Source organism: Arachis hypogaea, chromosome 9 (assembly GCF_003086295.3).
Source record: "Arachis hypogaea cultivar Tifrunner chromosome 9, arahy.Tifrunner.gnm2.J5K5, whole genome shotgun sequence".
Taxonomy (NCBI): domain Eukaryota; kingdom Viridiplantae; phylum Streptophyta; class Magnoliopsida; order Fabales; family Fabaceae; genus Arachis; species Arachis hypogaea.
The window spans coordinates 97057627-97073283 of NC_092044.1; the positions used below are offsets into that span (position 1 = coordinate 97057627).

General features: G+C 35.4%; 1 protein-coding gene across 1 annotated transcript; it reads right to left on the reverse strand.

Moving 5' to 3' along the window:
* Window positions 1-7763: 7763 nt before the first annotated feature.
* Window positions 7764-8310, reverse strand: LOC112709347 (uncharacterized). Its single transcript, XM_025761238.2, has 2 exons — window positions 8195-8310; window positions 7764-8085 (listed from the first exon to the last, which is right to left on the reverse strand). The coding sequence occupies exons 1-2, from the start codon at window positions 8252-8254 to the stop codon at window positions 7783-7785; spliced, it is 363 nt and encodes a 120-aa protein (XP_025617023.1). The 5' UTR covers window positions 8255-8310; the 3' UTR covers window positions 7764-7782.
* Between the last annotated feature and the right edge of the window lie 7347 nt (window positions 8311-15657).

Below are 15657 nucleotides of genomic sequence, written 5' to 3' on the forward strand. Positions count from 1 at the left end.
TTATCAATTTACTAATTGGCTTTCAATCAAGTAATCTAATTTAAAATATAAGATAATATAATTAATTTTCTTTATTCATAAAAATAAAAGTATTAAACTCCATATCTCAATTATTTAAATTAAATCATATAAAATTTTTATTATTTTATAATTATTAAACTTTATAGTTTAAATATGGAAATTATCCAATAATTGTAAAATTAAATGAAAATTCTAATTTAATTATCAAAACTTGACTTAATTAGCTTTAATAAAATAATTTCTAAAATTAAAGTCATTAATGAATAAAGAAATTGAAATTGACTCATAATAAAATTTTTCAAAAATTCTGAGTCTTACATTAGACACTTGTAGGGACAGGATGTGCTTGATGACCCTATGCTGTTCGAGTCACCGGGAGACGTGCAGCCTTCTGCCAGCCAGCCGAGGGATGTCTTAGACCTTCCTCGGGATGTCCCTGACCGTGGTCAGCAGGCCAGGGAGATTTGGCCGGGTACCCGCAGGCTTACCAGGAGAAAAAAGGGTGTCAGAGAGCGCAGAAGAACTACAGGATGCCAGAGGGACAAGGTTAGGCCTCGCAAGGAGCGCCTGGACGTGGAGTCCGAGGAGGAGGCAGAGTATCATCGACAAGAGGAGTACGATGATATCCCAGATGACCAGGGTGACTCAACGCCTCCTCCACCACCACCAACACCCCCTTCTCCACCTCCACCACCACATCCACCTTCAGGGTCAAGTTCAGCAACAGTTCGGGATGATTGGAATGTTGCCCCCCTGGTTGGCATGACCTTGGTGCATTCAGCAATCGTCAGTAGGCATCATTGGTGGACGAGATAGATTTCGATGAGGCTTTCCATATTTATACCACCGACCATCCCACCATGCAGCACATTGCGGAGCGATTCCGCACAATTAGGGAGCAGAGAATGGGTCAGCCACAGTAGAATTCGTTTGCCCCTTTGTCCACCACTGTTTGGGTCCCATACTATTCTCTGGGCCCTGGCACTTCATACGGCACACACATCTGACTCGGTGCTCAGTATGCGACACCGCCTTCGGTGGATTATGGCCTATTCTCCAATGCCTGTACCACCTGTTACTCTAACTTACCAGCCTCAGTATCAGCCACATCCTCCTATAGACCCACGTCTTAGCAGACCTCAGCGACAGGCACAGCCTCTGCCATGTGGCACCGAACATCAGCTGTATTTCCTAGGTGATCACCACCGATGACATCGTTACTATTTTTGTATTTTCTTATTCTATATGTTTTTCCTATTCTATATGTTACCATTGATGTATCTTGATACATTATCCATGTTGTATTTTGGATCACTATTTATGTTACATTTTGGTATTGTATTATATTTTAAGCTTTAGAATTCAAGTCCAACATAAATGCTGTCATCATGGATAACTTAAATCGCATAAAATTCAAGTACAAAATATGCTTACTGAAAATATAATAAAGTGAATCATGACATGAACCACACGAAAACATAAAAGATACAAACAATAACCACAACAAACACCTACAAAGTAGAGACTATAAACTAAGCCTCCTCCGTCGGCTGGTTTGGACAACCTTGTCGAGTATAACTGATTTAGCTGTAGAGACCACACCATTTCTCTTGGCGCTCACCCTCGTCCATCTCATTACGAGACCTGGTGGAAATAGGTCTTCCAGTAGACTTTCTGTGCATGGCAGGGTTAGGACGAAGCCATGTCCCTCACCACTCCAGCCAAATCTTCTAATCTGATATTGGGGAAAACTTTGCCTCACACACTTTGAATATAGCATGCTGTAGTTACACCGGATGGACGTATGGACCCTATTCAACACTCGCGGTAGCACTGGCAGCAAGCACATGACGACATGGGAAATGAAGTGACTGGAAAAGGCCATAGTCACACGTCCCAGCCGTCAAGCGAACACAAAACGACCCTTGCAACCAACCCTCAAAGGCTCTAACTCCTCAACCAAGAACATTGAAGCCCATTTGTCATAGTAAGTGACACACATCTTCGATATTCCCTATCTGTTCTTCTCAATAGTAGCTATCAGCCATTGCAAAAATTGATTATCCGCCGCTAGTTGTGCATGTGCCTCTTGTCCCTTCCTAACGAACAACTATTGCAGCCTTGTGTCACTGCAATAAGAAAAACACGAGCATATTTGCCATATAGACGTGTGCCATCAACAGATATGAATGGCTTGCGATGCTTGAAAGCCTTGGAAAGGTCCAAAATACCTTATCAAACATGATGCAATCACGAATCATAAGGTGCCCATCATAGTATGGTACAACACTGGTGTCAAATATCGTTTCGGGATAACAACTCTGCAATGCTTGCAGAAACCTCAGTACCTTGTTATATTACTCTTCCCAATCACCGTATATTTGTACAATTGCCTTTTGCTTCACCATCTAGACCTTTCCGTACGAGAATTTGAAGTGATAGCTTTGCTTAACTGCTCCTTGTAGGATAGAGATGCTGATGAATAGACTGGATTATATCAATGAGAATATGACATGGAAGATGAGACTGTTGTCCAACTGTTCGTGGTCCTGAGACATGGTGGGTGCTAAACACATGTGCGCTCCTTCCACCCTATGCACCTCCCTAACGAAATAGAGCAACCGTGGTTGATATGTAGAAGCATAACAATGATAATTGAAAATATAGAAGACAACTAAACTGGAACTTACCAACATCCGAGATTCTATCGGAGAGAAAGACAGAGACACAAAGGGCAGCCTACTTCATATTATCGGCAATGCACGTGGTACTTTAATCAATTTGACTCCACAACTCCTCAGCATTTCTGTGAATGCTGTAATTCTTCACACCCTGCATTATTGCATCTCTACTTTTGAATCTATGGCCAACTTGAAACTCCACGCCATCGTCCAAGTTGTAATCGTCTTCACCCATGTTAAAAAATAGATTTTTCTCTTGCATTGCGTCCAAATTCAATGTATGATAGTGACATGGTACAGATGACAGGGCTAGAATTGGGTTTGGGACAGGCAAAAGATACCGACATGATGGCTCGACCAGAGTCTCCAGTACAAACTCCTCCTTGTCATCATCTTCAAAAGAACCGGTCTCGTTGCTACCCATAGCATACTCCTTGTCTGAGTCCTCACTGTCAACGTCTATGTCTTCCACTAGACTAGCAACATGTATCGGTTTGGGTGCGAGAGGTGGGTCATCCTGCACAAAGTCTGAGTGGCCAGATACATCGCTATTGACATCACCAACCTCCGGAGAAAGCTCCATCACTTGTTCTGCCATAATTCTCCCATGGATATCAGGCGCACATGTTCGCCGCCATGGAGGCAAAACAGACGAAACCGAAAAACTACGTTTTCTATCGGTGCAAGCAACCTATACCCCACCCTTTCGATCTTTTTTCTGCCACTACCACTGATGCCACTCAATATCAAACTCTTTAGCTCGGATATAGAACTTATTCGACGGGTACGCAACAGAATGAGATTCTCATATTCAAATCACCCCATTGTCATTATTTCTCATATGGCAATTGGGTACACACTTACAACCAAATATCCACTACTACTAGATATTTTGGCTTAATTTCGGAAGAAAACGGTAAAAAAGAAATAGTAAAATATTTGTAGAGAATTCAAAGGTTGCACATCCTTTTATAACTACTGAAAATTTGTCGTAACATATCTCGTTTACAGTGTAAACGAAATATACATGTTTACCGTTGCGTACTTTATCTCGTTTACAATGCAAACAAGATATGTGTAATATTATTTCATTTATACTATAAACGAAATAAAATATATGATACATTCTGATAAAAATATTATAGATTGTATATTTTAGTAAATAAAATATTTATTTTATTTATTTTAAAAAATCCTTTGCTGCTTAACGGCTTCTCGCCAAGATGAAGATATAAAATCCCCAGAATCTTATGGATGTGCATTTAGAGAATGAGATTGCAGTTGTTTGTGAAAGTTTGTCGGTCTGTATCTAAGACTTAGTTTGGTAAACAATTTAATTAAGTTACTTTTGAAAAAATAGTTTAAATAATAAATGACTATATTAAAAATAATTTATAAATACCTTATTTTATATTTGAATTTTTAGTTCTAAAAATGCTTATTTTATAAAAATGTGATAAAATGTAATAGTATTATGAGATAAGTCATTATTTTTAACTTCTCTATAAGTTCCTAAATAACTTTTTAAAAAATTACAATTTAATTTTGAAAATTATATCAAACTTTAATACTACTACTTTTCATAAGTCAAAAGTTTAAAAAATTTACTTTTAAAATTTTTCAAATAGTCTAAGTAACCTTGGGCATACGTTTACCCAGATATCGTTTTTTTTTAATTTTTGTAACATTTTTTAATAATATTTTTAAAAAAATTATTATTAAATAATAAAAAATATTATTTTAATTTTAATAATATTTTTTAAAAATTTATAATCACTATAGTGGATCATAGCATAAACATATTAAAAAGACGGGCATCACTTAATAACTATATATCACGTCTGCATTATTGTATCTAATTTTACTCACATATTCACAACTAGAAAATGGATAAATACAGACAGATTTATAGATAGATTTAGTCTTTATTACAGACAGATTTTTGGTTACCGACGAAATTACCGACGGATTTTGTCCCTCTGTAAAAGACCCGTCGGAAATTATTTACCAACGGATTTTTTTTACGTCGGAAAATTACCGACGGATTTTTACGATTTACCGACGGATTTTCTCTCTGTAAATTCTCCCTCCATTTCCTGAAGGCGACAAACTTACAGACGGATTTTTCGTCTGTAATTACAGGCGGATTTTCAGACAGATTTTCTGTCTGTAATTACAGGCAGATTTTCAGACGGATTTTCCGTTTGTAATTACAGGCGGATTTTCCGACAGATTTTCCGTCTGTAATTTACAGACGGATTTTCCGACGGATTTTCTGTCTGTAAATTAAACTTTGGAAAATCATGATTACAGACAGAAAATCCGTCTGTAAATCCGTCTGTAAGGTAAAATAGAATTTTTTTTACTTTTTCTAATTACAAAATAAACTTGTTTTCATACAAAATAAATATAAATTTAATACAAATTTTTATATAATTTATATTTGAATATTTATAATATTTCAAAACATAAACAAATTCATCGTATTATCAAACTAAAAGAAAAGTATTATAAACAAGCAAGTCAATATAATTCAAAACATAAACAAAATATATTGATCATCAACTATAATAATAAGTAACAACCATACATCAAAGTGTGTTGATATATTAACTATAATTCAAAACATAAACTCAATGTATTGTTCAACTATACTAAGTCCTACTCCACTTTTGTTGAAAGCTAGAGATTCCTCAAATATGATGCCTACATATCCTATTACAAATAGTAATGCCATGGCAAGATCCTGCAGTCATGGTCACAGACTTGTAAACATATTCCCAAATGCAAACACTTCATGCTGAAATATACACAAGTGAATTTCAACTAAGAGGACATTGATAGACCTGATTTGCGGCCACCCAAGAATGGTTAATTGCCACTGCCCCAGTTGCAGCTGCTGCAAATACCGCAACAGCTTTGAGCAAATCAGTCTTGGGCTTATAACTGTCCTCAAAATCTTGTGAGCTTGTTTCATGGAGTGAACATAGGGGATCACAGTTTCAGATTCAGTTGGTAAGTCCTGAAAACATTTATACGTGAAGTATGAGTTAAGCACTAAGCTATAAGCAGCAGATATGTAACTTTGCCACATATACAGAGGTTTATATTTTATTTTTATTTTTAAGTGGAGTTGATATCATTAGGTTCAAATTCAACAAACTTTCCAGAAATTTTGAATCTTGCATTGGTTTTTGAGGTGCCCTTGACTCAAAATATGCAAATCAGTATCGAATATACAAATTCACAAACTTTGCTATAAATGGGTATCATACAAAGCTTTCTTGCAGAGGCTAGTATTGACCACCCCTCAAGTTCCTTCACATAAACTGTCTCAGTATAAGGGTCCTAGTAAGTTCCGAAAGACAAGGGATCCATATTATTCTTAAATTAGACTAGAACTATCAAAACGCAAATAGAATAAACAATTGATAATAAATAATTAAGGATGTGAAAGTCAGAAGAACAATGAGTAGTTGATGCTTCAGCTTAACAAATCATTGAAAAAATATGCTCTGGCAACTAAAAATGAAGACCACGCCATTGTAGAGCATTGATTCTATTTCTATAGCATATAACAACTCTGACATCAGCAGTTCTTTCAATTGCATTGTCTCTATTAACCTAAAATGGCAATTAATGCAACTGATATATATACATGGACAACAAGGAACCATAATTCATCGTAACAAAGGAAATCAACTAAAACACGATAATCATTGAAACAATTGGAATGAAAAGATGTAAACATGTTAAGTCATGTAGATCAGAGTTCACAACACAACACAACACAACACAGCAAAAGGAACACCGATCAAATAACACAAAGATAAAGCTAAAGGCTATAAGCTACAAGCTCCATTAGAGATCTGCTAACAAATGCAACGAACAAAAGTGAATGTGACATCGGAAATCTCTTGAAATAACCTTTTAGGAACAACTGCCTCCTCCTTTAAGTTTTCCAAGGATTCTTGAACCTTCTTCCGAACTAGATATTTAGAAGAATCAGAATCATCCAAATTTGATAAAGATGTCACAGACCCTTCCAATTAATCAGCATCAACTGCAGATTGGTGATGAAGCAGTAGCCTCAAACTGTAAATATCTCAGATTCATTGATTGAATATTTATGCAGCTTATTACCAACATAAATGGCAATAATATATATTTTAGTTCTCCTGTATAATTTCCCCTTAGGAATTACAAAGCACTAATATATATAATCAAGGAAACCATCAGGCAACTACCAATTAAGAACCATAGAACTATGAAAGCGTTGTGATTATAAAGTACAAGACTCATTAGAACAAAAATGAAGTGTTAAAAAACTGAAAGAAGGACACCATCAAAACATTTCAAATTTCTAGACAGATTTCTAGACTTAAACAACTTCGTTTACCATCATATACAAATAAAATCAAGTGATGAGTAACATAATGAAAAATGAGTAGCAATTCAATTAAGTAGGGCCCTTCTGAGGCAGTGGGGTGGTACTGAAAAAAAAATCTTTCAAGTGATTACAACACAAGCAATGAATCTTTGGCTCAACATGAACAACATAAAGCTAAAAATATACAAACCTGAAAAATGACAATAGCTGCTTAAACGCATCTTCTAGTTTAGAGATATCTTCAGCAATCAAATTATTTTCATTGAATACAATGGAATCACTAACTGTAAAGTCCATTCTACTGCCAAAAAACTCAATGCTGCTTCTCAGTCTCCCACTTCCTTCATAAAAGAAGTCCCTTAGCTTTCTTCTAGTTAACTCAATTTTTAAGTTCAGTGGCTATGAACATTATTCCACTGCTCGTCTTCAAAAGCTCAGCTAAATAGAATCATTTTGCCCTGCCATTCATCCACTCACGTTTGTCATTGTTAAAGGTTTAATTTGTCAGAACTTGCAAACTTAAAGCTTTGTGAGCTTCAGTTTGAGGGACATGATATCAAATTCAGCTGTGGCTTCTAATTAAATTGATTGTTCACTTGAAGATAAATGGCAGAAGAATATAGAAACTTACTTGGCTACCCTTATGTACAAGGCTGGCAATATCTTCCAAGATTGGCTTAGCAAGGCACTTTAATCGGCGAATTCCTCAGTAGAATCAAGTTCCCTCTCCTTTTCATCATTCAGCTGCAGTGGTAGAATGCCACACACATCTGATTCCAGAGGCATAGAATCCAAGTCAGAAGCCGAACCGGTTGCACTTTCAGTTCTAGCTAAGGGCAGCTTCCTAACAGCACTAAGTATCCTTGTGACTTTGAGCAAGGTCTCTTCGGTATCTCTTGAAGTCTGAGCCGGCACATCGAACCTAAAGAAACGTTCTAGAGACACCAATTTGGCAAGTTCATCTTGGTACTGAAATTCATGTCCTTCCCGAACCTGTTTCATGAATTAAAGGGAAAATCATACTAGTCTAGAAACAATAACAGGGCCAGAGCTTATATGACAGAGCTTAATTGAAGATGGTGACAGGATAATTTTGACTAACCAAAAATGCAGTCTCATTATACGACCTTAGAACAGTAACCACAGCCAAATCAACGATCATCAACGACTTCAGGAGCCTCCAATTTTCCAGATTCAAGCCAAATCAAATGCAGAATTTTCACTACTCAGTAACAATTCAGCAAAGCTAGCAGCAGAAAATTCAATAATCACATATCTCCAATTTTGGAATTCAGATTCAGAATATAAAATTGCAGAATTAGAGTCTACAACATCAAAAGCTTCAGAATTAGCAAGGAATCCAAAACTTACAGAAGAAGTTCACATCAAAGGAGAAGAAGGAGACTCGTCAGATTTCAATTTTACATTTTAACCTCAACAACAAACAAAATCAACAGAGCTGGCAGATCGAGCAATAATTCAGCATTCATCTTTGTCTATTTATGCAGAAAATGAAGAAGAAGCAATAGATTTGGCTGAAGAAGAAGAATTAGCTTTCAATTTTGAATTTCAACCAGTATAATCAAGAGCAATTTCAGTTCGAGCAGGATTCCAAAATTCAATTCCAAAAACTGCAATCAAAATTACCTCTCATTCTAGAACACACAAGAGAAGAACACCTGGATCTACATTTGGCGCATTTGGAGGAAATGGCTCGGGCCGATCTGAGGAGGAAGTTGCCATCCAGGGCAGCGGAGTAGCAGCAGAGGGGTTGAATCGCCGTCGGCAAAGTTGGAGGGAGATGACACCGTGCATGAAGGAGGCGGATGGGCCCAGAGCGGTGAGAACGACGACGACGCGACTACCTCCGTGACCATCAGGGCAGAGATCTTCCCTGAAGGATGAGTGCAGTGATTCCTGAACCGGTGGATGAGGATAACCAGCGAATGGCCGTTGCTGAGGTCAGTGATGAGATTGTGCGACGCGAGCGGCGGCGGCAGCGGTTAAAGAAGCTCGTGGACGGTGAGAGAGTATGGACGGAGAGAGGAAGAAGTTCTTCACTTGTGTGGAGGGTGAATGAAGCTCGAGAGACTAGGGTGTAAGTTAGGGTTAGCTCCATGTTTTCAGACGGAAATTTTTTAATTACTGTCGGATTTTCTGTCTGTAATAATTTACTAAAATACAGTATTTTGTTTATTTAATTACAGACGGATTTTCCGTCTGTAATCATTTCTTTTGAAAAAAATTAATTTTACCGATAGAATTATCGACGGATTTTATTTTCTGTCTGTAATTTATGCTAATTCATTTTTTTTATTTTCCGACAAAAAAATCCCTCTGAAATTCTGTCTATATTTCCATGGGATAAAATCCGTCGGAAATATCCGTCTGTAATAACTAATTTTCTAGTAGTGATTCATTACTAAATATTCTTGTACAAAAACCTCAAAATACTTGTATGAGTTCTGGTCGATAATATATCCATGTCAGGGATAACATCCAAGAGTGGATAAAACTATACTAATTAAATACGTTGATGGAAAGCGAAAAAAAAAACGGTTGACAAATGTGAAATTGATTATTATTATTATTGATGTGATATTATAAGTTTCGTATTTTTAAAAATATAATTTTTAAATAGTTTATAAATATAAAATAACATTTATTTCTTGAGTTAAGTTTTGAGGTTGAATTAAGTCTAATAACAGTGTTTGAAAATTTTTAATGATATAAAATTAAATTAAATTCTATTAATTAAATTAAATTTCAATATTTAAAATAAATTTATAAAATTATATAAAATTAAATTAAATTTTAGTATTTAGAATGTTTATTAAATAATGAATTAAAGTTTTATAATAGAAAATTTTATTCTTTATTAATATAATATTATATTTAAATAATAAATATATTTTTTATTAAATTATATGAAATAATTTAAAAAATTATATTTTTCAATTAAAATTTTCTTCAACTAAAATTTGGTCACCTTTTTAAAAAAATAAAAAATTAGATTAATCTAAAAATATTAAATTTAAAAAATATTGTTATTAATTAAAAAATTAAATAATTCTCCATATTTGATTCTAACAACAAACCAACAACAAAAAAATAAACATAAACTATCAACAACCAACTTGTTGAGTGATCTAATGATATAGCAAGTGAAACAAAAGTCAGTTAATAATAGCAAAATATAACAACTAATTAATGTCATTAAAATGTGACAAAATTATGTCACTTTTTACTAATCTCATTATGAACATAACTTCACTTAAAATATTCAAACAAAGTAGATTGACAAATATTTAATGTCATTAATTTAAGTTAAACACAAAATTTATATGTGTGGATCTTTTTTTAGATCTACATAGTAGACCTTTCGAAAAAATAGATATATATTATATTAAGTGAGTTAAAAGAATAAGAAGGAAAGAGAATGAAGACGGTGAAAAAAGAGAGAGTATGTATTAAAAGGTGGAAGGCGTTGAACAAAAACGAATGAAAAAAATTAAGAAGAAGTAATTAGATTAAAAAAATATTTTAGATATTTAAATTTAAAGTAAAATCCTAATAAAATGAAATTTCAAATTGAATTTATTTTAGTTAGAATTGATTTAAAAATAATAATAAAATTAAATCGAATTCTATCTAAACTAATTTAATTATTTTTATTTTAAACACTTTTAATTAAATTCTATGAGAACTGAATTTTAAGGAGTTTCCAAATACTGCGTAAATTTTATTTTGATAGTAGAGGATGTATATTAGAAGGTCATCTAAAAAATAATCTCATAGAAGGCATTACTGTACAAGTTCTTAAGTAGAAAAATGTGCGCATGCATTTAGTGTCTAAGACTGAGGTTAATTGATATACTTGATTTCAATTTGTTAATATGATATCTGTTGAGTCTACAGCGGAATTTGAACTTCTAATAGATACAAAATAATATGAAATTGAACACTACCCACAATAATGCACTAACTATAACAAAGCCAATACGAAAAAATAGGATGTGAATTAATTTTCTTTCTTATTTTTGATGATATTTCAACTACATTGTTATAGAAATATATATAGTATCATCTATGCTATAATTTTAATGAATGAGAATAAAATCTTCTTATTTTAATGAATGAGAATAAAATCCTCCTATGAAAACTTCCTACAAGTTCTTTTCTATTAAAACTCCTTGCAAACCTTATTTTACTCCCTAAGTTTGCTCTTAGCCTTTCTTTTATTCTCATAATTCTCCACCTTGTTCACAATTTGAATTCTACTTAAATTTTGGACGATTAAAGTGTGGTATTCATATCTGGTTGCATCATTTTTACAATGACTGTCTACGTACCCTTGTTCAAGATCAAACCAATCGTAGTTCCTCTATTTCTCCATGTAATGTCTAACATGAAGCAATATTGAGCAATTCCAAACAGTGTTGGAATTTGTTTCCTGACACTACTTTAGTCAACATATCAGCAGGATTTTCATCTGTGTTTACTTTTATAAGAGAAATGTTATCTTTCTCTATAACATCACGCACGAAGTGATATCTTAGATCAATATGCTTGGTACGAGCATGATGAACGTGATTTTCAGCCAAATGAATTGCACTTCGACTATCACAACTCAGATTCACGCAATCTTGCTTCAACCCAAATCATCTAGAAGACCCCTTAGCCACAATACTTCTTTCACCCCTTCTGCTACTGCCATGTACTCAACTTCTGTAGTAGATAGTGCCACTGTAGCTTGTAATATCGATCGCCAACTAATTGTAGTACCTTGTATTTTATATACATAACAAGTCATAGAACATCTTCTATCTAGATCACCAGCATAATCAGAATCGACAAAGCCACTGATTTGACATGATTTTCCACTAAAGCACAAACCTGTGTCAATGGTACCCTTCAAGTATCTTAATATCCACTTGACTGCTTCCCAGTGTGCCTTATCCGGGTTTGCCATGAACCTACTAGCAACACTGACTGCTTGTGAAATATCTGGGCGTGTACATACCATAGCATACATTAGGCTACCGACTGCACTAGCCATGTAAGCCTTATCCTCTGCTATTGTGGGAGATTGTTTACCAGAGAGCCTAAAATGTGGAGCCAATAGCGTTACCACCGATTTAGCATTTTTCATTTCAAACCTTTCAATGACGAGCTCAATGTATCCTCTTTGGCTCAAGAACAATTTTTGGCTTGATCTCTCTCTTTTAATTTTCATGCCTAATATTTTTCGTGCAGCACCCAAGTCTTTTGTTTCAAATTCTTTACCAGGTTGAACCTTTAACATATCTATCTCTACCTTGCTCTTAGAGGCAATAAGCATGTCATCCACATACAATAGAAGATAGATATAATCACCTCCAGGAAGCTTACGAATGTATACACAACAATCATAATTACTTCTGGAAAACCTTGTGTTAACATAAAGGAGTCAAATCGCTTATACCATTGCCGAGGAGATTGTTTCAATCCATATAGCGATTTCCTCAAGCGACATACCTGACTTTCTTTACCCTCAACCTTGAAACCCTCAGGTTGATACATGTAGATTTCTTCCTCTAAGTCACCGTGCAAGAATGCAGTCTTCACGTCTAGTTGTTCCAACTCAAGATCACCATGAGGGACAAGACTTAAAAGCACCCGTATGGAAGTGTGTTTCACCATAGAAGAAAATATCTCATTGTAATCAACACCTTCTTTCTGTGCAAATCCCTTTGCTACTAACCTAGCTTTGAATCTTGTACCATCTGAGTTAGTAGGATCTTCTTTTCTTTTATACACCCACTTACAACCAATTCCAGTCTTTTCCACGGGCAATGGGACCACATCCCATCTCTTGTTCTTATGAAGAGATTGCATCTCTTCCTCCAAAGTGACAAACCAACTCTCTCTATCTTTGTCTTTGATAGCATGTTTGAAGGTGACCGGCTCATCATCCTCCACTGAGACTGCATAATCTACCAAGTTTACCTGCCCATAATGTCTCAAAGGCTTATCTGATCTGAACTTCTGAACAAATTTATAATTTCTCTTTGGCCTAGTAGATGCCAAAGAATCCTGCTGCTGCTGTTGTAATGCATGTGCATTTTCTCGCTGAATTTCTTCATGATCAAGTTCATCCTCTGCGTCATCTCGAGTAGCATTAGGATGCTCCACCTGAACAGTACTAGAGTCTATTTATTGGTATTTAGACTCTATCTCCACCACTTGAGTATTTGAAGTTTTTCCAACATCACCATCATCTGGTACCATATCTTTAGACAAAGCTACCATAGATCATTCATCAAAGGTAACATCTCTGCTAATTACAAACTTAGAATCATTTACACTCCAAAGGCGATAGCCTTGAACCCCTCTTGGATACCCCAAAAAATTGCCTTCTTAGCTCTATCATCAAGCTTATTATCTTTGACATGATAATAGGCTGTGCATCCAATGACTCTGAGTTTCTCGTAATCTGCATGTTCTCCTGACCACACTTTATAAGGTGTGTCTCCATCTAGAGAAGAATGTGGGGATCGATTCATTATGTAGCAAGCTGTAGCAACCGATTCTGCCCACTATTCTTTGCCTAACCCGGAATTAGAGCGCATACACCTTGCCTTCTCAAGTAGCGTACGATTCAGTCGTTCGGTGACTCCATTCTGTTGTGGTATTTTTCTAAATGTCCAGTGTCTTGTAATGCCTTCTTGGTCACAAAACTCCTTGAAAGCCCCATCCGTGTACTCTGTGCCATTATCAAATCGTAGAGTTTTCAGCTTTCTACCTGTTCGGTTTTCAACCATTGCTCTCCACCGCTTAAAAGTATCGAATACCTCATTCTTATGTTTGAGGAAGTAAATCCAAACATACCTGAAATAATCATCAACAAAAGTAACAAAATACCTGAAACCACCCTTGGAAGTAACTTTAGCCGGGCCCCAAACATCAGTATGCACGTAGTCTAACAACCCTCTGCTTTTATGCTTGCTTGTAGAAAACTTCACCCTATGTGCCTTTCCATACACACAATGCTCCCAAAATTTCATTTGTGGTTTCTTCATATTCTTCAACAAACTTTATCTACAAAGCAATGATAGACCTTTCTCTGACATATGTCCAAGCTGCATGTGCTATATTCTTGTGCAATTTGTTTGATCTCTACTTCCACCGATTCCAACTGCTAACTCACCTGTGACTGTTGTCCTCAAAAGAGAATAAAGATTACCATGACGAACTCCCTTCATCACTACCAAAGAACCACGAACAACTTTTAGTATCCCATTTTTCGCAACTATTTTGCAACCATTTTTCTCCAACAAACCTATAGAGATAAGATTTTTTTGCAAGTCTGGAATATGCCTCACATCCTTTAAGGTTCTTACTCCTCCATCATGCATCTTAATTCTTATAGTATCCAACCCCACAGTTTTACAAGCATGATCATTGCCCATTAAAACTGTACCACTATTTATACTTTCATAGATAGTAAACCACTTCCTATTTGGACCCATATGGTGAGAGGCTCCTGAATCAAGAATCCACTTATCGAAGATTTCATAAGATTATTCTGTTATAGAGTAACAATCCTTCTCATCATTTGAGACGTAGCTTGCTTCTTGCTTTTCTTTTGGGTTGTCGTTGTTCTGTTTCTTGAAAGTTATCTTCTTATTTGGACAATTTGCTTTGAAATGTCCAGCCTCACCACATTTAAAGCATGTTCTCTCCGTGTGAGGTCTAGATTTTGGCCTAGACTTTTCACGCTTATTACCTTTTCCTCTTTCATTAGTCCTTCCTCTAGTCGTGAACAATCCTTGTGCTTGATCATTATACTCTCTTCCGTTTGAAGATGACATTACACTTGTAGCAACCTTACGTAGATCATCCGCTAAAAGTGATGCCCACGTCTCATCCATGGTCAGATCTGTACCAGTTTTTCATAGGACTTCGGTAATGAAAGTAACAATATGAGTGCCTGGTCTTCATCATCAACCTTCACATCTATATCCTTTAAGTTTGATATGATCCTATCAAACTTATTGATATATTCTCGGATTGAGGTGCCTTCCTCCATCTTGCATGTATACAATTTGGATTTTAAGTAGATCCTGTTAGTTAGAGTCTTTGTCATGAAGTTACTCTCTAACTTTAACCAGACGCCTGCTGCAGTTGCTTCTTCGTTCACCAAGAAAGCAACATCCCTCTCAAAGCATAAGATTATTGCAGTCCGTACCTCAAGATCTAATTCTTCCCAATCCTCATCTTTCATTCCTTCTGGCTTTTTCTCTTTTTTCGCTAGTGCCTTGTGTAACTTTTGTGAAATAAGCATATTTTTTATCTGCATCTTCCAATAGAAAAAATTATTTTTTCCATTAAACTTCTCGATTTCATATTTGCCTACTTTGACATTACTACTAGTAGAAGCCATTATATTCAAAATTGAATTTTACCACTCAAATAATGAATAATATAATGTTGGCTCTTGATACCAATTGTTGATTCTACAACAGAATTTGGACTTCTAATAGATACAAAGTAATATGAAATTGAACACTACCCACAATAATG

Excerpts from the sequence above, each read along its gene's own strand:
- LOC112709347 (XM_025761238.2), bottom strand. The coding sequence starts at position 8,254 with ATGATCGTTGATTTGGCTGTGGTTACTGTTCTAAGGTCGTATAATGAG. Across the intron at positions 8,086-8,194 it reads ATAATGAGACTGCATTTTTG|GTTCGGGAAGGACATGAATT; the intron begins GTTAGTCAAAAT and ends TTCATGAAACAG.